Source organism: Phodopus roborovskii, unplaced genomic scaffold (genome assembly GCF_943737965.1).
Source record: "Phodopus roborovskii unplaced genomic scaffold, PHOROB, whole genome shotgun sequence".
In the NCBI taxonomy this organism is placed as follows: Eukaryota; Metazoa; Chordata; class Mammalia; order Rodentia; family Cricetidae; genus Phodopus; species Phodopus roborovskii.
In genome coordinates, this window is record NW_026126546.1 from 10,788,098 (window position 1) to 10,812,124 (window position 24,027).

Below are 24,027 nucleotides of genomic sequence, written 5' to 3' on the forward strand. Positions count from 1 at the left end.
AGGAGGATGTGACATAGCCTTGGCCACACCGTGGGTCCAGGCCCCTACGCCTCCCTTGTTCCTGCCTTTCTCTGGTCCTGCGACTACCCAGCACCTGTCTCCACTGACAACCTGGCAATCTCTCCAGAGCCTTCTGCTGTCGGTGATCGCGGGCCCGATGTCAGCAGCCCCCGCCGCCTGCACTAGGGCTCTCAGGGACCACTAGGGGGCGCGCGGAGTTGCCAAACACCCGGCTCACCCTCCTGGCGCCCCGCCCCTCCGGCCGCGGCTCCTCCCCTGCCGGCGCCCCGCCCCGTCCGGCGCGGCCTCGCTCTCTCGGTTCTCCCGGTGCCCCGGACTGCCCCAGTCCACGGCCTCCCTAGCTCTTCGCTCTGACCATGGGCCCTGCCGACCGCCCCGCGCTGAGATCGCCACCGTCGCCGCCACCTCCTCCATCGCCGCCGTCGCCGCTTCTTCTGCTGCTGCCCCTGCTGCCTCTATGGTTGGGCCTGGCGGGGTCCGGGGCCGCGGCAGATGGCAGCGAGCCGGCGGCCCCGGGCGGGCGGGGCGGAGCCCGGGCAGTGCGAGTGGATGTGAAGCTGCCGCGGCAAGACGCCCTGGTTTTGGAGGGCGTCAGGATCGGTCCTGAAGCCGGCCCAGAGCCTCTGCTGGGCGGTCGTCTGCTGTTGGTGAGCGCAACCCTGCCAAAACATGCCATGACCCTCGCATAGATCCGGCTCCTCAGAATATGTCCTAAAGCAAGCAAGCCCTTGACAGCCCAGGCTTTCGCAGACCTGAGATCCACATGCCCCTTCCAAACTCATTCCCCCGACCTTGCATACTGTGGCAGACCCTGGCTGCCTCTTGCATTCCGTCTTCTCATGACTCCTCACACAGATGGATGTCGTGGATGCTGAGCAGGAGATACCTGTGGACGACTGGATTGCAGTGGCATATGTGGGCAAAGAACAGGCTGCCCAGTTTCACCAGGAGAACCAAGGCAGTGGCCAGAAGGCATACCCCAAGGCCCTGGTCCAGCAGGTGCAAAGGACTTTTGGAGGGAAGGGGAGAAAGGAAATGTTTTCAAAACATCATTTAGAGCCAGGCTACCTGGTGACCTATGGGGAACCTTCCAAAGAAAGCCTGGCCTTGAGTCAGGAGACCCCAATATGGGGCGTCAAAGCAATACGATGGGGAGACAGAAAGAGGGGGAAGGTTTGCTGGGGAAAGAGGGTCTTTGCTCAGAATACATGATGGGAGTCAGCAAGGGTGGCGAGAACTGCTTTGCCAGGACTAGGGCAAATGACAAGATGTTTTGGATCCTAGAGAACAGGAGTTTCACACACACACACACACACACACACACACACACAGAGAGAGAGAGAGAGAGAGAGAGAGAGAGAGAGAGAGAGAGAATGTGCAAATTTCTTAAAATCGAGGATATCCTTAGGTAACTATGGTATCTGAAATTAGAAAAGTTAACATCTCTAAAATGTATTCTATGCCTCTAATTAAATATTGCTTCAGTCTACAACCATCAAGTGTTACTTATGGCTGTCATCTCTCTTCAGTTTTAGCTTTGGAATGCTTGAGGGATCTTATGGCTAGTCTGTCCAGCAGTCAGACTCCTGAGAACTGGGGCCACGGGCAGGTGTGGCAGCCTCTTACCTTCTGTCTTCCCTTGCAGATGCGCCGTGCCCTCTTCCTGGGAGCCTCTGCCCTGCTTCTCCTCATCCTAAACCATAGTATGGTTCGAGAGGTAAACTGGAATGGACTGGAGGGTGAGCAGGTAAGGGGATGAGGACCAAAGCCTGCTGACCTCCCTGTCTCCTGCAGTTGGACATATCCCAGCTTCTGCTCAGGCCAGTAATTGTCCTCCATTATTCTGCCAATGTCACCAAGCTCTTGGAGGCACTTCTTCAGTGAGTTGGGTTTATTTTGGGTGGTCTGCTGCCTGGGTGCTGAGTCTCTGGCTCACCAGTGGGCTCCAGGGGAGGAGGGTGTCTCTGGAGAGGGTCCTTACCTGGCCTGTTAGCCCTTAAACCACTGTCCAAGGGTGAAAACAGGAAGAGATGGCAAAGAGGCGGCGGGATCTGGGAAGGGAGTTGCCCTATGGGCAGAGGGACTAGCTCAGCCTGAGGAAGCTGGATACCTGGTTGACAGGCAGTTTCTTGGTCTCGCTGGGTGAGAACCTGGGAAAACAGCCAGGAAAGGTCTGGGAGCCGAACCGGAAGGCTACAACAGCAATATCCTGGGATATCTACTGCAGAGCCAGGTAGATGAATCTGGACCTCCCTTCCCATGGTTCTTCCTCTCAGGAGGACCCAGGCTACTGCTGAGATCACCAGCAGAGAGTCCCTGTCAGCCAACATCGAGTGGAAGCTGACATTGTGGACTACGTGTGGCCTCTCCAAGGACAGCTATGGAGGCTGGCAGGACTTGGTGTGCCTGGGAGGTGGTCAGGCCCAGGAGCAGGTAGGTGGATCCTACAACAGCCTTGCATGTCTTAGAGCCGATTACTTAGTCATATGGTACAGCAGACACTGACCATGACACTTGGCCTAGAGTCGTAGGCAACGGTAGGCTCTGTCATATTGCCTTCTGCTCTCTACTTGTCACTTTCATTCTCCATTGGGGAAAGGACCCAGGGCCATGTGCATGCTAAGCAAGGGTTCTTCTGCAGAGCCTCGCCCACACTGGTCCTTTACTTCTAAGTTCTGGCTACCTTGCATTACTCACCAGCTCCCATACACGCCCTGACCTCCTGCCTCTGGGCCTTGCCCCTGATTGGCCCTTAGTGTTCATTCCCCTTTTGAGTCCTTGGCTAATAGAACTTTCCTGGCTCATCCTGCCCTCCTGCTTTGGACTCTCCAGTCCTCTGCTCACAGGCTTACTCTGTCTGCTCAGTGATAGCTAGGCTCTGCCGGGGTTTCTCAGCATTCTGAGGAGATCCAGCCCGGTATGTTAGTGACTTTGTGTCCTCGTGGCTAGGGCTGTGTCTTGTGTCCACATAGCCCCGTGTTTAGCTTCCAGGGTTTCAATCCACAGCATGTCTTGAACTGCAGTATATAAGTTATGGGGAGGAAGACATACATTGTCTCTTAGTGTGCAGCCTTCGGTGCTTGGTGACAAGGGCCACACTGAGGATTTTGAAGTCAGACAAGTTAAAACCCTGGCTCTCAAACCTTAGCTCAACAACCACAGGCCAAGTGTTTTCATGTTCTCCCCATACAGTCTCTCCCCCACTGGGGTGGACCACACAGACCTCTGGTGAGGGGGGGCATTTGGTGAAGGGTAGGGGGAAAGGTTACATCTGGAAGAAGAATAGGCTGGGAAAGGGCTCTGACGGCCTGGAAGTGAGAATATACAGTGCTTAGGACAGGCTGGCAGGGACAGAGGAAAAAGCTCAACAGCTGCAAAGGGACTACCAGCCAAGTTGGCGGTGACCATGGCAGATGAGACATCCAAATGATAGCTGGCCAGGCTGCTCATGGAGTTTCCCTGATGGACAATGGACACCAAGCCTGGTCCCAGGCCCAGCGACCACCCTGAGCTGGTAATCCAGAAACTATGCTGGACAGCACTCTGGCTACTCTGAGAGGGAGGGGGGAGGATGCTGCCCGTCCTCTCCCTACCTCAGGTTTCAGAGCAGCTCTGCCTTGGTGGCCATTTGGCATGTCCTGCTGACTGGCCTGCCCCATTGTAGGACAGGACACAACACAGTAGCCCCAGCCCAGACTCCGGCTGGGGAGCAGATAGATACTGTCATTCTGTAGGGGTGAACCTCAAGCTAGCAGTAGGTACAGATCCCCTTCCAGATCACAGCAAAAACACCTGAGCCCAACTTAGGGCTCGGGGTTTCCTGGAATAGGTGCCACCACCCTGCTGGGATTAGAGGGGAGAGGGACAGGGTTGTAGCCGCCTCTAAGGAATGACCCCAGTGCTTTCACCCCAAGCCTCAGCCTGGCCCAGCACGGTGGCTTTTGCACTGTATCACTTTGGCACCTCTCCCCGGCTGTGATGGAAACGGTGTTAGCAAGAGCAGTCCCTGGGAAATACTTACTACCAGGGGGAACAGTTAGGACACCCCACCCTGTACGGGGTGACAAAGACAAAGCTACTGAGAAGGTCTAGAGTTTTTAGTGAAGCTGTTTAGTTGTCACAGCACATCTAGATTCTGTGTGAAACAGCACACCTGTGCGGCAGGGCCCTGTGGCTCGTGTGCTCTGCCGGTTCGGTTTCATTCCACACAGACTGCGGCTACATGTCACCATATCAGACTTACTTCCCAACCAGTGAAAGGGCCTCGAGGACTACCCAGGGCAGCAGCGAGGAAGCCCATGGTCAGCGGGTATTAAAGGGCTGGGCAGGGGGATATGTATCCAGTGGGGCCGTGTCCCTGGGTGTTGAGAGGCAAGGGCAAGGAAAAGCAATTTTCAAGGCAGGGAAACGTGGCAGGGCAAGGCAGGGGACAAGGGGGAAATACGGTGAAGGAGGGCATGGCATTGTCAGTTTGCCACTGAAGTCCCTGGGTCTGGGGGCGGGGCCTGCGTGCTGGTGGTTGAAGAGAGAAATGATGGCAGAAGTGTACCAGCTTCTGCAGTTTCAGATGAAGAGGGGGTAGATGTGGCTCTCCACGTAGCTGGGGCAGATCCTGAGGAGCACACAGGTCGGTGGGGTGGAGACAAGAGACAGAGGCCCTCAGTGCATGTCGCCTGATTTGTCACCAGTGTGCATGGGAGTGGCTGTTCCTGGGGAAGCATGTGGAGCAGCCCCAGTGCCCGACATCCTCCTCTCTCTCCAGAAGCCCCTGCAGCAGCTGTGGAACGCCATCTTGCTTGTGGCCATGCTCTTGTGCACAGGCCTTGTGGTTCAGGCCCAGCGGCAGGCATCACGACAGAACCAGCAGGAGCCTGGAGGCCAGGTGGGAGCCAGATTGTGGAATCTCTTGTGCCCACAGCCCTTGGGCCTGCAAGACTGTGGCCATCCTTTTCTCACAGGGGGATTTGTTCACACGCCGTGTGGTTCGGAGACTGGCATCCCTCAAGACCCGGCGCTGCCGGCTGAGCAGGGCAGCACACAGCCTTCCGGAGCCTGGCATGGAGACGTGTGCTGTTTGTCTAGATAACTTCTGTAACAAGCAGGTTAGTGCCTGGGCAAGGTCAGCTACCAGCTCACCTGTGGCATCCCAGATCCTGCTCCTAAGACCCTCAACACTCCAACCAGGACTTTCTTCCAGTCCTCGTTATAGCTACCAAGAACATACCTTGGGAAGGCCCAGGAGTGCTCAGTGAAGAGGGCATGCGCCTGTCCCCATCTATAGCCCATGCCTCTCCCCTGCCCTGTAGTGGCTCCGGGTCCTGCCCTGTAAGCATGAGTTCCACCGAGACTGTGTGGACCCCTGGCTGATGCTACAGCAGACCTGCCCACTGTGCAAGTTCAATGTCCTGGGTGAGCATCAGGGGCTGGGGGAGGGGGGTCCTGGGCTAACCCTGAAGCCCAGCCTGATTCCTCTGTCCCTGCTCTTCCTTTTCCCCTACAGGGAACCACTACTCAGATGACTAACTGCCCAAGTGGAAATTCTGCACTTTGGGAAGGACCCTTCCCAGCCTACACTACAGGATGGTGGCTTGGACAGACCAGCTAGCCCTGTGGGCAAATCAAGGCCCCACCATACCATACCCATGATGGGTAGGAGGGACTCATGGCCCCAGGCTGAAGACACAGAGCCAGGACCACCAGGCAAGGAGAAGTCATAGAGCCCTTCTTTGCGACCCTGGGATATCTGTGTCTGCCCTTATAGATAAGCAGCTCACAGGACTCTGGGGAAAGAAAACATAGCCATTACATCTGTCTCCAGCATTCTGGGGCTTCAGTGATTGAATTTTATGCTATTTATTGGGGGATAAATTGAGGGAAAAGATGTGTGGCCATGGAACCCACTGGCATGACCTCATCCTATGGACTATAGCCTGGTCAAATCAAAGGTATGAGACTCCTCTACTACCTGCTGCCTGTCCAGCCGGACGACTCCAGTCTGGCTGGGATCAGAGGCCTTAGAAACCATCTAGTGCTGTATTTCTTGGTTGGGCTGAATGTTACTGACCAGGATACTTGAAGCCACAGAACATATGTGGTGCATCTGCCAAGGGCATCATTTAAAAAAACATTTGGGTAGGGAAGTTTTAATAGTAAAATAAACATGGATTATATTTTAACATAAGACATAAAATCTGTCCAGCTGTTTTAAGATGTTGAGCAAGAAATGGGTATGTGGTGGCATATGCCAATAATCCCAGAAACCTGGAGGTGGAGGCAGGAGGATTAACAGTCAAGGTCAGCTAGGCCTAGTGGTACATGCCTTTAATCCCAGCACTGGGGAGGCAGAGGCAGGTGGATCTCTGAGTTTAAGGCCAGCCTGGTCTACAGAGCTAGTTCCAGGACAGTCAGGAATACACAGAGAAACCCTGTCTTGAAAAACTCAGATAGATAGATAGATAGATAGATAGATAGATAGACAGACAGACAGACAGACAGACAGACAGACAGACAGATTAAAAATAAAAGAAGTTCAAGGCCAAACTGGGCTACTGGGCAGTACATGTAATTCCTTTGTACCTTGGCCTTTGGGTAGGTCCTCACACTTGAGAAGGGAAACCAGAGGATCAGGAGTTCAAGATCATCTTCAGCTGCATAGTGAGTTTGAGGTCAGTCTGGCACCTCTCAAAACAAACAAAATAGCAGTCACCTTGGCTTCTCTTACTTGGAACAGGGAGAATTCTTACAGTCCTTAAAGCTTTGCATTCCTCTGCTGCATGAATATGCCTTGCATAACCTTTAGAACACTGACTCTAAGAAGTTTTAAACCCTGTGAGTAGGTTGTGTTAAATGACCTTCAGATGAGAAAGTCAAGGGCTGGGGGCATGGCTCCTTGATAGAGCATTTGTCTAAAATGCACAAGGCCCTGAATTCAGTTTCCAGTGCTAAACAGTAACAAGAGAATGAGAAAAGCGTCTGGTCAGCTTATGAGCCCGTGGTGAGCAGGAACAAGTCAGAAACTGGAGGGGATCTATAGGGGAGACACACATTCTCTGCTGCATGCTCTCTCTCTCTCTCTCTCTCTCTCTCTCTCTCTCAACAGCATCTTTATGTAGCCCTTTGCTGTCCTGAAGCTTGCTTGCTATGTAGACCAGGCTGGCCTTGAACTCACAGAGATCTGCCTGCCTCTGCCTCCCAAGTGCTGGGATTAAAGGTGTGCAAATAAGAGGTCAAGCTAGAGCAGCGTGGCAATGAGGAGGACCTCAGCTCCACAGCCTAAGCCTAGGGATCAAGCTCTGCCTCTGCCAGGAGCTCGTCAGAGGCCCCTTTCCCAGAGCCATCTAAAGAAAATACCCGAGAGACACCTTGATTTTGGCCTCTGAGCAGAGGACCTGGCCAAACAACCTGAACGTCTGAACTTTTTGCTTGTTTTGTATAGTTCTCTGCCTGAGTCCTGTCTTCCCTATATAGTATAGGCTAGCCTCAAACTCTCAGTCCTCCTGTTTGGGAGGGGCCTGGCTTACCAAGTGGCAGAAGTGAGAGCTAATAAGTGGATGCTGAGTCAGAGGAGGCCTGGGGTGCTCAGCAGTAACAGGCCTCTCAGGGAGCTGTATCCAAAGCTGGATCTCTCCCTGGTAGAGTGGCTCAGAGCATCCAGTGTCCTCCAGAAACCCTGGGCTGTTAAGAGACAGAGCTGGGAGACCTGACAATGCCAGCCCACTGCACATACGACTTCCATTGACCCTTCAGTGTAAACTGAGGCACTCAACCTGGTGGCCTCCTCACCACATGAAAAATAGTGCCCCCCAGATGGCCAGGAGTGTGTGACCTTAGGAACCCTTGGGAAGAATTTATAGCCTGTCCTTTACAAACAAGGTGACTCGAGGCAGGCTAATGGCTTGCACTGCGTGCATGGTGTGGCTGGTACATCCTTTCTTGGTCTTGTGTCACCCTGAACTGGGGGAGCCCCAAAGTCTATTGCTCGTCAGACTATGGCTGGCTATGGTGTCCAGAGGCCTGGGTTTTCCTTTGCTGGTTTTGTCTTACTTGTCCCTAAAGGCTGCATGCTCCTCGCTGAGCTGCCTAGTGCCCTTGGGTTGCACCAGATGCGGAAGCCAAAGGCACTGCTCTTCTTTGCCTCCCTTGCTGGAGCAGAGGCAAGGTCCTGGCCTCTGGTTCCATGTTTCAGACATGCTCTCACACCCTAGCCCTACCCTGAGTGTTGGTCAATGAACCCAGGGCTCAGGTGCTGCCCTCTGTATCCTCTCCCTGTACAGCACCTGTCAGGATGGAAACATGAAGCTCCCACTCAATGGCAAGCCTCTATTGGCCGGTGAGCTGCCTGGTGGGATCACAGAGGCCTTTGTCCAATAAGGAGGGGAAGGTCTTTTCCCCCAGCTCAGCCACGCTGAGGCCAAGATTGCTGTGGGCAGATGGCTGGGGCTTTTATTCCATGTGGGGTTGCTAGCCACCTGCCCTCCAGCCCTACCCTGCTTCAGGTTATGTGGGTCGCTCCTGGGGCTGGTATGAAGAGCCAGCCTGACCTCTGTTCGGTGAGAGTTTCCTCCTGAGCCTGGCCAAAGCGCGGATGGGGTTCTGGGTGCAGGTGGCTGAATAGGTTCTGTCCTCCAAAGAGGACTTGCTGGGCCAGCTGCAGGGCTGTCGAGAAGGGGATGCTCGGGGCCCCCCTGGGTGGGTCCTGCCCATACTGCTTGCTCTGCTGCCAGGAGACTGCCGTCTGTCCATGGGCCTGAGGGAGGACCAGAACACAAAAATTCCCTGTAATCAAGGGGACCCTACCAGTTATCTGTCTGACCTCAAGGAAAGCCTTACTTACCCTGGAGATGTACTGTGTGCCTGGGTGTCCTTATAGGGAGGGGACCAGAGCTGGCCCTGCGGGATCATCTGCAAAGAAGGTCAAGCTCAGAAGGGCTCAGGAGTTCCTCCCTACATTACAGAGCATGCCATAAAATGGATGGCAAGGAAGAATCCCCAACCAAACCCTCAAGTTCTCTTCAGCAAGAAACAGGGCTTGCAAAGCCATCCAAGGGCCATCCTCAGCTGCAAACCCTTGGGCAGGCAATATATATTGACTCTTGAAGTAAAAGAAAGGGATTGTGAGCTGGAAATCTCCTTCCGTCTCATACCTAAAGCCACAGGCCATGAGGCAGGTTCTCATAGCACAGTAAGGACCCCTTCCAAACACCCAAGCCCCCTCAAAGGCTCACTTTGAGACCTCCCTGTTGGGCCACCTCTCGGATTTTGGTCAGCATTGACTGGAGCCGCCTGTTCTCTTCCTGGAGGACCTGGATACGGATATCATTGGCTTGCACTTGCTTCTCCATGTCATGGGTGACATTGCCAGAGCCTGCAAAGACATATTTGGGGCCCTATCTCACTGGGCCCTGCTTCTTGTGTCCAATTGGACAGGGCACAGGGTGGGCAGGGCGGCACCCAGGCGTCTCATTCCATCTTCTTTCTGAGGCTTTTGTTCCCTTCCTGTTGCCAGGGGATGTGACATTTTAGAGTTTGAGAGCTGGGTGAGTCCTATGACTTGCAGGTTTGGATACTGAGTAAAAGAATGGATCTTAGGGATGGAGAGGTGGCTTAGTGGTTAAGAGCACAGGTTGCTCTTCCAGAGGTCCCCAGTTCAATTCCCAGCAACCAGGGTGGCTCACAACCATCTATCATGGGATCTGATGCCCTCTTCTGGTATGCAGATGTACATGCAGACAAAGCACTCATACAAGTAAAATACATAAATAAATTGAAGGGGGGAGGGAGGGAGAGAAACAGGGAGGGAGGGAGGGAGGGAGGGAGGGAGGGAGGGAGAATCTTATTCAAGACCACTTGTCTGTGGCCTGTCAGAGAGGTACTGTAGGCTGTGCAAAGGCGCACTGGGATTTGAGTCACAGGAAGTCATCATGTATGTTCTTCTTTAGACTGTGGTTGATGAATGACAACGTCCAGCCCTATACAGCTGAGCGAGCTGATGCCCATGCTAGAGCTCACTTTCCTGGTGTGCAAGAAGGTTGTTGGGCTGGAGAAACAGCTCAGTGAATAAGAGCACTAGCTGTTCTTTCAGAGGACCGGGGCTCAATTCCTGGAACCCACATAGTAGCTCACATCCATCTAACTCCAGTTCCAGAGGATCTACCCCAACTTCTGGCCTTCAGGCACCAGGCACCAACGTAGTGCATAGATATGTATGTAGCCAAAACATCCATACACAAAAAGAAAAGAAAACAAATGTTTGTAGGGCTGGTGAGATGGCTCAGCAGGTAAGGAAAGATGCTGAAACCAAGCCTGGCCATCTGAGTTTTGTCCCTAGACTCATGGACCCATATGTCAAAAGGACAGAACCAACTTCCACATTTGTCTTCTGGCCTCACTTCTGCTGTGGCAGGTGCAGACACAAAATAAATGTACAGGAAAGGCTTTTAACAAGAGAGTCGAGGGTAGCCTCAGGAGGCAGTTGTGGGCAGCAGAAAGGCTTGGCACTTAGTGCTCAGGAGTGGCAACTCACTGGGACCTGCTGAGCAACAGTGGATCTCCTGATAGCTCTGGGGAGGGACCCATCCATCCTAGGGCCTCAGAAGTCTAGAGATGCTGGCCAGAGACTGAGATTGCCTAACAGGATCCTGTGCCAGTGTAGGTGCCCTGCGCTCCCAAGCATGGGGTCCAAGACACTGAACAGCTAGGAGATATGTCCTGGAAAAGGTTCCCATGTCGTATGACACCAGGAAAGGAAACACGGGGAAGCCGAACAGGCCTGACACGCGATGTGAAGAACATGTAGTAAAGAAAGACATACCTGAGTTCTACAAGGGCAGCTTTGCTCAACCTGTGGGCTGTGGCCCCACTGGGGGGGGGGTCAAGTGCGTCTTTCACAGATGTCACACATTACAATTCATAACAATAGCAACTGTATTAAAGGGTCACAACATTACAAAAGAACCACTGTGCTAGGGTGAAAGGTGCCGTCACTTTGAATTTGGAGTTTTGTGTGTTGTCTCCACAGAGAGGTGCACAACATACGAAACACTTTGGGGCATGGCGTCTCTAGAACCACACAGCGCACCCTCCTGCCCCCAGCCTCCTCTTGCTGGGATGACAACAGTACCAGGTCATATCCAGCAGAACCCCAGGCCCCTACTTTGGATCTGGGCCTCCGTGTGCTGGTGAAGGTCTGGGAAGGTCACCAGCAGTCGCTCCCGCTCCTTCAGCTCCTCGAGCTCCCGCTGCAGCTCTGAGATGGTCAGCTGCAGGTCCGTGGTCACCTGCTCCAGGTCCTGTTTCTCCTGCTGTAGACTCTGCAGCAGTTCCTGGAGCAAACAAAAGCTCAGACCTCGCTCTAAGTTCCCTGAGGGACACACAGGCCCGGGGCACTCAACGGGTTAGAGGCTTTTCAGAAGACAGGACTGTCCTCTCTCTCACTCTACCCCACTGCACCTGCTGGGCCTGTAGCTGGCACTGTCCCTGTTCCCTGTCACTCTGGAGGCTCTGCAACTGTTCATCCAACTCAGCCCGCTGGGCCTCAGCCTCATCCAGACTTCCCCGCAGCTCTTCCCGCTCTTGGTCCAGACTGTCCAGCTGCTGGAGCAAAGTCCTCTGCTTGGCCTGCAGGGACTAAACGGGAATGGATAGGAAGGGCAGATGAAAAAGGACCCTGGGGTCAAACGAGGCATCTGGGACTAAGGAGGCTGTGGTGTGGTGTCTACAACCCCCTGTGTTACACGCTTGGATGCAGCGGTCAGCACTTGTATGCTAAACTACGGAAGGAAGGCAACAGGCAAATGGGCATTCCGTCGGGACAGCAGGACCCACCGTTTAGAAAGCATTTGGATGACCCCCTTCATTCCACTCATACAGCTCCCACTCAGAAAGGACTCTGGGAAACAGGTTTTGTTTCTTTTCATCAAGTCTTTAGTGTTACTGTATCACTGAAACCCAAATACCCTGGCATCCATTAAATATAAGGACCTGGCTCTGCCCCTTGGCAGCTGTGTGGCCTGAGGCAACTTCCGTAACCTCCCACCTCAGTTTCTCCATTCATAAAATGGGGACATTAGGAGTGTCCACCTCTTCCTATTGTGACAGGGAATGGGGTGAGGGCTGCAGAGCCTGGATGGCAGGCCTCACTTACCTCCTGATGACGGACCATGCTGTCGACTCGGGCCTTCTCCTTGTCCAGCTCTGTGCTGGCCCAGCGGATCTGCTGGCCCGCCCCATCCAGCCGTCCCGCCAGCAGCTGCACTTGCTCCTCCAGCTGCTGCACGTGCCTCTCAGCTGCCGCTCTCCGCTCACTTTCCTCCTCCAGCTGCTGGGCCTTTGCCACTGCAGGAGTGAGAGAGCAGGTACAAAATGGGTAAGGTGAGGGAGCTCTAGGTCAGAGTCTCTCACTGGGGCTAAGGGGAGGCAGGTCACATCACAGAGCCGAAGCCCAGATCACAACATGGGGCTCTGGAGCCCAGGAGGTGGGCTTAGGATATGAAGGCACTTTCTGCCTGCCCACTGAAGGCGAGGCACCAGCTTGGACCATCACTGACAGATTAGAGTCAGAACTATCCTGTGGCTCCCACTCTTTGCCCTAGAAGCTTGGAATGGGACTGGAGGTACATGCCCACATATATAGTGAGTTGGAGTCTCACAAAGGAGGTCACACAAAGGGGCTTCTTACCTATGGCCTGCATGGACTTCTGCTGCTGCTTCAGGTCTCCCTCCAGAGTGGCCACCTTTGTCTTTAAGTCATACGTTTCTATGGCAGCCAAGAGAGAGTCCTTTCAGAAGATCACTTAGGCCTGTGGCCTTTAAGCCCAGTGCACCCTGTAGAATGGAAGCAACTATCCAGTGTGCAGGGGCTGCTTGAGTTGCCAAGGGGGGCCTGGTATGCTCCACTGGCTGGCTGCTGGATTACCCATGCCTCTCTGGACCCAGTGCTCTACATGGAGGTAAGGGAGAGGCTCAGAAGGGACAGTGACTACTTGCCCTAAGCCCTCAGCTAGTAACAGTGGACAATGGTACCTTCCTTTTGCCCAAGAGCTTTAGCCAGAGCCAAGAGGCTGCTCGATTGAGGCAGAGAAGTGTTGGGGATGGGGGGAGTTCCCTGCAGGTACCTCTAGTGACCACCAGGAGTGAATGCTGGTTTAACATCCCAGCCCTCTCCCCTTCTGATCTGACAAATCTGAGGCTCAGGCACTACTCAAGTCTCCAGGTGTCCCCTGAGCAGACAGCTCCAGCTGTTCACAGGGTGGCCAGCTGGATGTCTACACCCTTCTTGCTGCCTTCCTGTCCTGGAACTCTTGCCCACTCCTCAACCTGGGTTTCCTCCATGCAGACTATTGGGACTCAAAGCCTGGCCTCTGAAGGGGAAGCGGGATGATTGCCCTAAGGCTATGGCAGTGTCTGGCCTCTGGGGAGTTGACCTGTGAGCAGCTGTTGCCTGTCCTGCTCGCACTTGGCCAGGCTCCGCTCAGCCTCCTCTGCCTGCCGCTGCCGCTCTCCTTTCTCCTGCCGCAGAGCCTGCTCCAGCTTGCCCACTTGCTTCCTTAGCCCATCCTTCTGCCCCTCAGCCTCTTCCAGCTGGGCCCTAAGGGGCCCGACAAGTTGAGTGAGGGCCACCACATGCTTATTGAGACGAGTCAGATCTTTACTCTGTTCTGCTGCCCAGTGGCCCATGGTGGCAGCCGGCAGTGGTTTGAGCCCCATGCTGTCCTGCACCAGCTTCTGGAACTGGCCCAAGGACGAAGGCAAATTTTGGCTCTGACACAGGCTGATGACCACCTTGCCCACCTCCCACAAGCTGCCCTGGACACTGGTGCAAGCATCACAGGGCACCAAGGCTGTCTCAACGGTCTGGGAGTGGACACTCTTGGTTTTCTCAGAGGTCCCAGCTGGGCCCCGCATGGAGACTCTGACAGGAATGCTCTGCAGCCCTGGGCAGATCAAGGGCAAGCCCGGCACTGGGGAAGGAGGCTTGATGAACTTGGCAGTCATGCATTCCGGGCTCCTGGCTGGTTCACCCTTAGCCGTGGGCTTGGCGATGGGAATCTCCGCTTGGTTTGCTCTTTTCTGGGGTCAGGAAAAGAAAGGGAAGGCAGGTGAGAAGATGGGCATGGCAGGCATCCAGTTCCCTGGAGAGGTTGGTGACAGCCTTGCCCAATGCTCAGCTTCAGATGTTATGCGACTCCTGCACACATCACGGAGGACCTTCTCCCTTTCTTCTGACTCAACCAATCCCTGGCCTCTTTTCTGCTCTCCCTGCACCCACCCCAGGCTTTACATACACATGGAACTGGGAGGGTAATGGTGGCAGTTACAGCTAATTCATACTGGGCTCTTGCTTGCTCTCAAGCCACTATAACCACTCTATTTTAGACTCCACCTTCACAGCAATGGTGTCCTCGCTCACTGGGTGATTGTGAGGAGTATGGGATAACCTGTTATCATATGAAACCACTGTATAGATGAACAAACTGAGGTTCAGAGTGAGCAGGCGTTTCCCAAAGTCCCACCGTGTAAATAACAAAGCCAGGGAGCCAGATTTGATCCCGAGGCCTGCTTTCTTAACTGCCAAGCCCACAAGATTTGAATGGGAGGCTCTAGAGTTTGAATGCTCCAGCTGGGCAGTCGGGAGCCAGCGAAGCATGTAGTGCAGCACTGATGTGGTAGGAAGCTGGAATTGTAACAGTCTATGAGGATGACCGCAGTTAAGAGCCCAGATGACCCACCTGGGGGACTGCCTGCTGGTAGAGCATGCCCAGTCTTAGCAGGTTGCTCCAGAAGCGCCGTACTGTGAGCCCCACAGACATGCATGGCCCTGCAGCTCTGGTAGGAGGCATCGTCTGCTCCAAACTGAGGTTTTCCAGGTAGCTGGCACAACTCTGAAGCAACAGCAGGAGTCTGTGGGCAGAAGTGCTAGGTGGGCTGGGGCCAACACTGGACTTCATACAACTGGGGGCTTTGAGCTCTGGGGGATCAACCTGGACATCAAGGACCCAGAGAGAGTCCATGTCAGCGTCATGCTCAAACCACTTCAACCAGGGGCCACCTCCTAGAGGATGCCCTCATGTAGCTTCCTGGATGGAAGTGCCTTTGGCTTCATGGCTCCCCAAGGAGCTGAGGAAGAGCAGTGGGACTCGGAAGGTTCTGGGTGAGTAGCACCTTACTTTTACAGATGACAAATGAGACCCCTAAATAGCAGGAGCACCCCAGAGTCACAGGGGAAACAGGGCAGGGCAAGGGCTTGTGCTCAGTTTTTTTGGTTCCAATCAGGAGTGCCTCCTTCAGGCTGAGCAGCCTCTGTGACAATTGAGACCTGGGGTGTGGACAGCTAGGTCTCTCTAACTGCCAAGTTCAAGTTTAGAGTCAAGCTAATGCTAGGGAAAGGAGGTGCTGGAAAGTGTGTATTGGCATGACCAAGACTTACCTTAAAGGCAGAATTGTATGCATGCAACACACACCTGGGAAGTAAGTGAGCTTATCTTGTTGCAGGGGGTAGGGAGTGGCAGGAGGCCCCGAGGCCTTGAGGAAGAGGTACCTACTGCCTCTAGCCTCACCCTCTGAGCCATGTGGACAACAACACTGGAGAATTAGGACACAGCAGGGAATCCAGCAGAACAGTCTGTGTTCTCAGTCACCTGTGGTGGGGGATGCTGTGACACATGTGGCCTTAGCCGTGGTCCCACCATTGACATGTCTATGGCTAGAGGCCATGGCCTTCACCCTAGGGTTCCCAGACTCAGCTTAGATTCAGTGGCCTCTGGCAGGAGTTAGTTTTATATACAGAAGTCACTTACACACAAAAGGAAGCTAGTACTAACTCAGAAGTAGACAGTGCTCAGCCAGGGAGGGTGAGGGAGGTATGTCAGCCACTGCTTTCAGGAAAGGGGTAAGTGATCGGGGCCTTGGTGGGTGAAGGGGTGCTCTGCCACAGCAGGAAGGGGTTAGCAGGGCAGGCCTAGACCCGTACTCACAGGCATCCAGCCCTGTAGGTCTTACAGGGGTGCCCCGACTTTTCTATCTCCAGGCAGGTCACCCCTCAACATTCATGATGCCCACTGGACAGCTTTTGAGTGCCAGAAGCCTGGGTTGTGGTTTTGAGTGCCAGAAGCCTGGGTTGTGGTTTTGAGTGCCAGAAGCCTGGGTTGTGGTTTTGAGTGCCAGAAGCCTGGGTTGTGGTTCCCAGGAGGAAATTTTAATGACAGTGTAGAGACAGTGGGGTGGCAGGGGGGCAACTGGCCTCTTCCTAGCAGGGCCATGGGTGGTTAAAAAAAAAAAAAAAAAACTGTCCCCATTTCTGGCCTTGTGAGGCACAGAGGGAACTCAGCCCACAGAATGGCAGAGCCTAGCATGAAAATGCTAAGCAGCAACTATAGTGTTCCGAACACACAGAAAGAACCCTGAGGGGACAGCAGGCAGAGCTGTGGTACTGTGGGGACCAACAGCAGAGGGCGGAGTCGGGTAATGACAAGAATTCCCTGAAGCAGACAGGCTAGGGCAGCATAGTACAGCACAGAGTAAGAAGTGGCGTTTCTCTGAGGGTCCTGAGTTGTGGCCCCCGACCTTGCTACCCATGTCGTCAGCACCTCTAGCAGGGGCTCCTGCAGCTGCTGCTGGTGCATGGGGCAGGTTTCAGCATCTCCAGAAGTCTAGGTTTGGTCCAGGCCTCACCTGTCAATGACCAGCTCCAGCAGCACAGCATGGGACAACTGTGTGAATTCAGGGTCACCTGGCACATGGTCATAGTGCTCCAGAAGGGCCACCATGTCAAGGTCACAGGCCACACGGTCAGGGAACTTCCAGGATGGGAAGCGCACAGGCCCAGCACGGGAGAACACATCCACAATGGTGCCCTGCAGGTCAGTGAGGTCCTTGCGCAGGCTGTCCATGCAGGCCTGGCTGCCTAGCAGGTGTGCCATCCCCACAACTCCTGGGGCTGAGAGAGGAACCATGGTCAGCCAAAGTGATGTGGCTACTGCCAGGAGAACCTTATAAACCCCCTTGACCTGTCTGGGTGTCCCACATCTGAAATCTACCTCTGATTTAAGGAGAAACCATGAGTGGCAGGCCTTTTAGACTCTGGTTCTGCGTGTCTTAACCAGCCTCCCTTTCACCTACCCAGCTCCGTGGCTACCCTGCCTCCAGAGAACTTGTGTGTCCCAGGCCCCCTTGCTATATGGAGACAGGAATGAATCTTCTACCTGTAGGGAACAGAGAAAGCCCTGAATAAATGAAGTCCTGAATGAATGGATGCTGTTGATATGGGCATGGCAAGGACTCCAGAGCTTCAGCCCAAAGGGAAATGGCAAATCCTTCCTTGTGGTATGAGTGTTGACAGTATATTCAGACTATACCCACCATAGCTTTCTCCCCCTGGATGTTTACAGCCCAAGTACTGCCCCCCTGCTCAGACTGTGCCTACCAAGATTAGATTAGCTATATCTGTCTCCTTGATCCACCTACGTACCATAAACCCCGCCTCCTTGTGTATCTATAATAACCCTAGCTTTGTCCGGCTGTATGTAATAACCTTGCCTCCCTGTACAACTCTATATAAACACCTGAGCTTTTGGGATGCTGCGGTTTCCCTATCCCAAGCCCCAGCCTTTCTTTGTGTCTGTCTTTTCATCATTCTGTCTCTGTTCCCAGTCAGGTCCAAGTTTGGAGCCGTGCTAGACACGGTACCTACTTTTCCCTCTGACACAGCCAGAGCACACCATAACTTTAGCATGACAGTTAATGCTAGGATCTACCCTACCCCTACTCTCACTGCACCTGTGAACATGTGAACCATGCCCTTTGAGCTCATTACTGTATGGCCTAGTCACCAAGTCTGAGACCTGGGCGCAAAAGTGCCGGGAACTCACAGCCCCCAGGTGATGCTGCGGGCCGAAGTGGACTCTGCGTTTCCCAGAGCACTTGTTCTGCCCTTACCTCTCACAGATGTTTGCCCATGAAGCTGGAGTGACTGACTACGTCCACCTCTTGGACTAGGCTCTGAGGTCTGGGGCGCGTTTGGGTGCTTGGCTTTCTGGCTCTTGGCTTCCTGGTTCAGGTACAGGGCTGGCCGCAAGCGGCCCTCCCATCCCTAGGGATAAACACAGAGGACAGTAAGTGAGCACCAGAAGGGCTTCAGACAGTAAGTGAGCGCACCAGAGGGGCTTCCTAGGACATGTCCCAGGCTGGAGGGAAGGGGTGAGGAGAAAGACTGGGACCATGCATGCCTTCAGCCTGACCACAGCAGTGCCACTTCCCACATCAGCCCCTTTATGCAGAAAAGGGAAAATCGGAACCCAGAGAGACCACTCGGGCCGCAGGAATTTTTAGTTTACCATCCTCCTTCCATCCTTAGGCCATACTGTTTCTAGAACAACCATGTCCAAAAGAATGGGGGCTTGGAAACGGAGAAAACAGAAGATGCACAGAAGCCACTTTTCCTTTCCCTCACCCTTCCCAGAAAAGTCTGTAAAGCTCAGGGACACTGACTCCGCCCTCTCTTTTTCACAGAAGACCTCATATGATAGGCATCCTGCACAAAATCTGATTGTAAGGAGAATGAAGAGAAAAACCTGGAGTCAGTGAGATGGCTTGCCACAAAAGGCTGACAACCTGAGTTTGAGCCTTAGAACTCACATGGTACAAGGAGAATGTCAATTCACAAAAGCTGTTCTCTGACCTCCACACATGCATGGTGACACAGGCATGTGCACACACACATCAATGCATAATATAATAGTAAACAGGATTTCACTGTGTAACAATCTTGGCTGTCCTGGAACTCACGCTGTAGACCAGACTGGCCTTGAACTCATAGAGATCCGCCTGCCTCCCAAATGCTGGGATTAAAGGCATTCCACACTGCATGTGCCACCACCACTGACTACAAGTAATTTTTTTTTTAATTGAACAGTCTATCATGGTTTGAATGTGAATTGTCTCCCACAGGCTTGTGTATTGGTTGCTTGATGCCCTTTGGTGAGCTTCAGGGATGTGACTGGACCTTGAAGATTTTGATGTAGCCAATGGGTTCATCCTCTCACAGATGCACAATACAATGGCATTCCTGAGAGGTAGTACAAAGTTGAAGGGGGGGCTGGTTGGAAGGATACCTCAAGTGTGTGCCTGAAGGCTAGGCCTTGCCTTGTCCCTTCCTCTGTTTTTACTCTCTGCTTCCTGTCTGCCAAGAGGTGAAGAGCCTCCTCCTCCACATGCTCCTGGTTTCTGAAGCAGACAGCCAACATGACTCTTGCCTTCAAGAAAAGATGTCCTAAGTTCCCTTCTTCACTACTGTTAGAGCTTAGACTTTAATCCTCCAATTATATTTTCTGCATGGCTGTCTATAAAAATACAAAGATTTCCTGCTGTCTTTTGGGTCTCTGTTTATGAAAGCTCCAAAACATGGAAAGTTGTTTGTTTATTTATTTATTTACTTATTTACTTTAGAGCATGTGGATGTTTGAATGAGAATGGTCCCCACAGGCTCATATGTTTGAATATTTGGGTCTCATTTAGTATATCTATTTGGGAAGGATTAGGAGGTGTGGCCTTGTTGGAGGAAGTGTGTCACTGGGGTGAGCTTTGAGGTTTCAAAAGGCCAACGCTGGATTCCCCTGCCTGTCTCTTTGGGACCAGATGTGGATTCTTGGCTACTGCTTCAGCATCATGCCTGCCTGCCTGCCTTGCTTTGTCTGCCTGCCACTGTGACTCCCAGCAGAATGACCATGGATTCATCCTCCAAAGCTGTAAGCAAGCCTTCAATTAAATACATCCTTCCTTAAGCTGCCTTGGTCATGGTGTTTCTTCACACAAATAAACCAGTAAGTAAAACAAAGCATTTAAAATTTTTAGTTATTTATTATATTTTATGATTATGAATGCTTTGTCTGCAGGTATGCAAATGCAACATGTACCTTCCTGGTGCCTTCTGAGGTCAGAAGAGGACATCAGATCCTCTAGAACTGGAGTTTCCAGTGGTTGTGAACCACATGTGGGTACTGGGAACTAAACCTGGGTCCTCTGCAAGAGCAGCCAATACTCTTAACCTCTGAGCCATCTCTCAGCCCTCATAGAAAAACTTTTATTAAATACATTTTTTTTTTTTAAAAGATAGGGTCTCACTGTGTAGCCTTAGCTGGCCTGGAACTTGCCATATAGACCAGGCTGGTCTCCAACTCAGAAATCCACCTGCCTCTGCCTCCCAAGTGCTGGGATTAAAGGTGTGTATATGTGGCCCTGCTTTTCTCTTTCATTCGTGTGTGTGTGTGTGTGTGTGTGTGTGTGTGTGTGTGTGTTTTGTTTGTTTGTTTTTTCCAAGACAGGGTTTCTCTGTGGCTTTGGAGCCTGTCCTGGAACTAGCTCTGTAGACCAGGCTGGCTTCAAACTCACAGAGATCCACCTGCCTCTGCCTCCCAAGTGCTGGGATTAAAGACATGCACCACCAATGCCTGGTTTCCTCCCTTCCTCCCTCCTTTCCTTCTTTCTTTCTTTCATCTTATTCATTTTAGAGATGTCAGTCATGAGTATGTTAAAATATTACTTTCCCTCTCTTAAACCACACCAAAAGCAGTAAAAAGAAAGCTGGAGAGATGTTCCTCTGCTAGAGGTTAAGGACTCAGCACTCATAACTGTCTATTTGTAACTCTAGTTTCAGAGGATGTGATGCCCTCTGTAGTCACTGCACACATGTAGTACCCAGATACTCCTGCAAGCTAAACACCCATACATGTAAAATACAAATAAATCTTTTTGAAAGGAGTGAAAAAAGGAAATTTAATTTTATTTAGCCTAACATACTCAAGACATTATTTCAACATGAACTCAATATAAAATTAAGATTTTTGTTTATTAGTTTTTAATTTTTTGGGACAGGCTCTTACCATGTAACCTTGGTTGTCCTGAAACTCATTACACAGACCTCAAACTCACAGAGATCTGCCTGCCTCTGCCTCCCCAGTGCTGGGACTAAAGGTGTGTGCCATCATGCTTGGCTATTTATTTACTTATTTTTAGTTTGTCTATTTTTAAGTGTGAGTGTGTCTGTGTGATGCTTGTGGGTGCCCATGGAGTCTGCTGGGGGGCTGGGTCCCATGGAGCTGATGAGACACGTAGTCTAGCCACCTGACATTTGTGCTGGGAATTGAACTTGGTCTCCTGGAAGAGCAATACATGTTCTTAATTTCTAAGTCATCTCTACATCCTGGCTATTAATTTTTATTAAGACATACTTGTGCCTGGCATGGTGGCCCATGCTTTTAAGGCACAGGCAGGCAGATCTGTGTGAGTTCAAGGTCAGCTTGGTCTACAAAGTGAGTTTCAGGATAGCAAGAATTATTATACAGAGAAACATTGTCTTTAAAAACCAAAAAAAAAAAAAAATAAAAAAAGAGAAAGAAAGAAAGAAAGAAAGGAAAAAGACAGTATTATATATTTCTGCTGGCCTTCACTTTGAGGAAGACAATCTCTTCAAGTTCATGTCTCTACTTCCCAGGTGTGCACCACCATACCCTACAAGTGGTGTTGGGGACTGAACTCAGGGTTTGTGCATAATGAGTAAAACACTCTACAGATTGAGATATATATACCCCCAAGCCCTTTAACTTTTTTAAAAAATCGATTAAGCCACAAAGTCCAGTGCTTATTTGACTCTTATGGTAAACCTCCAATTTGTACCAGAGAGTATTTCAAAACCATTTTTTGTGACAGTGTCTCTCTACATAACCCTGACGGTCCTGGGACTCACTCTATAGACCAGGCTGGCCTCAAACTCACATAGATCCACCAGCCTCCGCCCCTCAAGTGCTGGGGTTAAAGGTGGCACTACTACTACAGGTGTAGAGGACCAAATGGTCATCAACAATAGGCTGAGCATCTACTGCTTGCTAGAGTCAGGCAGGGCATGGTGACACAGGCCTGTAATCCTAGCACTTTGGAGGCAAAGGTAGGGGGAACTCAAGATGAAGGCCAGCCTGGGTTTAAAGTGAAACTTGGGAAGAAGGGAGAGAGATCCTAACTATAAGTGAGCTTCCCTGCAAGGAGTGTTGCCCATAACCCTCACACAAACAAATACGTTTGACTCATATCTCCCATGTGTTAACTTGGTAACTGCCTCTGGTGAGGTTGTGCAGCCCAAGAGGTATTTATGTCCCTAAGGAGTAAAGTGGAGACAATCAGGAAAACAATAATATCTAACATTCTGGCTTTTTTTTTTTTTTTTCTGGGATGTACACGAAGGAACTCAAGCAAGAAGTCCCAATCTGGGGAGAAGCACATTCAGGAGGCAAAGTGCCTGAGTGTAAAAAAATATCGATCTGTTTTCTGGGGCCATCTTGGATCCTAATTCCCATGAGATTCTGTGTCAAAATATCAAGAATATTCAAAACTAAGCAGACACTATAGCTTGGTTAGTACAGCATTTGTTTAACATGGGTCAATTGTCAGCACCACAGACATGTATGCACACAGAATAGCCAAGGTTACTTTCTATTGATTTTTTTTTAGGGTAGAGCTTGTGCAGATTCATAGGGTGGGAAGCATTTAAGGTGTTTAAGCAGTGAAAGAGCAAATGCCATGGACTTCCTTTGTAATTCCTAGGTCTTGAGTGAACGACCAACCTGAAACTACTAGCTCTGGACTGCACCTGGGGTGGCTCTAAGGGAACCAGCATGTCATTATAGGTGCAGCAGCTAATAATGCTATTTGAGGGTTTCTGACTCCCAAGAAAGGGCAGGAGCCGTTCTCTCCATTCAACCTTCAATCCTCACTCTCTCAAACAACTAACAGCGTGGCTGAAGACCATGCTTATTTCCCAGCCAGTAGGCCCACCGCCGCTTAGTCACCACTAAGAAAGTATTTTTGAAACTCTAAAACCACCTACATGGCAACTGCCTATCTCTGACCCGAGTTATCTATTGTTTGGACCCTTTGGGACTTGAAAGTGATAGTGAAGACATACTAATAAACATTAGATTAATAGCGAAAACTGGCCTGAATATGGTGGATTCCCCTCTCCCCCGCATAGAGAAGTTCTCCCTCCCCCGTGAGCATAGATTCTTACTTCGTGGTTTTCACTAGTAAATAGCTTGCTATAAGGAGCAAATGAAGCAATACCTGTAGAGTTTGATACATGATCTGGCTTGTAGTAAATACATGTCCAATTGATCCTAACTGTCCCTACTCTACATTAATAACAATGAAATAATCAGCTATAGGGGAGAAGGACCTTGGGTGTTTTGTTGCTGCCCCGTTTCACAGGTGAAGTGAGGAGGGATGAGCTCTCAAAACTTTTTTCAGAATTCCGGTGTTGGGAGAGGAGAGGGAACCGGGACCTAGAGCATCTCAGGAGAGAAAGGCAGGTGATTGGAGGCTCGGCTCCGGGAAGCAGGAGGCGTGGTCTGTAGGGCCGCCAGGTGGGCATTTGGAGAGCTATGATTGGAAGATGTAGGTCTAGAGGGCGGGGCTATGGAAGTTAAGGGCGCAACTTAGGAAAGAGGCCAGTAGGAAGCGACCCTAGGGAATTGCGGGCTAGGGCTTTGTAAGGCGGGATCCGGAGGAGGTTGTGTTGAACGGAAAAAGAAAAGGGGCTACAGGGGTAGTTAGGTGGGACTTTACGGCACAGGTCTAATGGGAGGAAAATTCTTCAAAATGACAGGTCAAGCAGCAAGGCAGCCTGGAGTGGGGTGGGGGCTTGGGAGGTGCGGTGGCAGGGAGCGAGGAACGGACTAGAGCCGCGAGGGGAGTTCAGCCGGTGATGTAGAATGGCTCACCTGTCTCCGGCGACGCAGCCTCAGCTCTGTGTCTGGCCGGCTCACAGAACTTCCCCCGGAGCGCCTGCGGCTCCTGGGATCCCTCAAAACCCTTAGCTGCGCGCCCAGGCTGCTGCCATGGCAACGGAGTAGCGCGCCGCCGTGCCCGTGGGGCGGGGTGGGAAGTGCGCCACGGCCAGGGGGCGTGGCCGGAAGTGTGTTCACTAGCTTCCGCGGCTTTTCGCTGGTTCGCCGCCATCTTGCCATT

The 24,027-nt window shown here is 52.0% G+C and overlaps 2 protein-coding genes across 2 annotated transcripts; one reads left to right on the plus strand and one right to left on the minus strand.

Annotated features, from left to right (window-relative positions):
• Positions 1-335: 335 nt before the first annotated feature.
• Rnf215 (ring finger protein 215) lies at positions 336-6,202 on the plus strand. The gene is made up of 9 exons (XM_051200356.1): positions 336-668; positions 877-1,020; positions 1,667-1,738; positions 1,816-1,901; positions 2,298-2,454; positions 4,784-4,903; positions 4,980-5,123; positions 5,328-5,430; positions 5,522-6,202. Exons 1-9 carry the CDS (start codon positions 378-380, stop codon positions 5,542-5,544), a joined length of 1,140 nt encoding a protein of 379 aa, XP_051056313.1. The 5' UTR covers positions 336-377; the 3' UTR covers positions 5,545-6,202.
• Positions 6,203-8,437: 2,235 nt separating this feature from the next.
• Ccdc157 (coiled-coil domain containing 157) lies at positions 8,438-24,026 on the minus strand. Its single transcript, XM_051200357.1, has 12 exons — positions 23,781-24,026; positions 17,953-18,106; positions 16,690-16,954; positions 14,748-14,919; positions 13,443-14,088; positions 12,698-12,775; positions 12,164-12,354; positions 11,470-11,646; positions 11,174-11,342; positions 9,246-9,385; positions 8,855-8,922; positions 8,438-8,767 (listed from the first exon to the last, which is right to left on the minus strand). The coding sequence occupies exons 1-12, from the start codon at positions 24,024-24,026 to the stop codon at positions 8,518-8,520; spliced, it is 2,556 nt and encodes an 851-aa protein (XP_051056314.1). The 3' UTR covers positions 8,438-8,517.
• Position 24,027: the final 1 nt, after the last annotated feature.

Coding starts and splice junctions, on each gene's coding strand:
- Rnf215 (XM_051200356.1), top strand. CDS start 378: ATGGGCCCTGCCGACCGCCCCGCGCTGAGATCGCCACCGTCGCCGCCA. Junction 1,739..1,815: donor ACCATAGTATGGTTCGAGAG/GTAAACTGGAAT, acceptor TGTCTCCTGCAG/TTGGACATATCCCAGCTTCT. Junction 1,902..2,297: donor CTCTTGGAGGCACTTCTTCA/GTGAGTTGGGTT, acceptor TCTTCCTCTCAG/GAGGACCCAGGCTACTGCTG.
- Ccdc157 (XM_051200357.1), bottom strand. CDS start 24,026: ATGGCAAGATGGCGGCGAACCAGCGAAAAGCCGCGGAAGCTAGTGAAC. Junction 18,107..23,780: donor GGCTGCGTCGCCGGAGACAG/GTGAGCCATTCT, acceptor GTTTATCCCTAG/GGATGGGAGGGCCGCTTGCG. Junction 14,089..14,747: donor ACCAGCAGGCAGTCCCCCAG/GTGGGTCATCTG, acceptor TCCTGACCCCAG/AAAAGAGCAAACCAAGCGGA.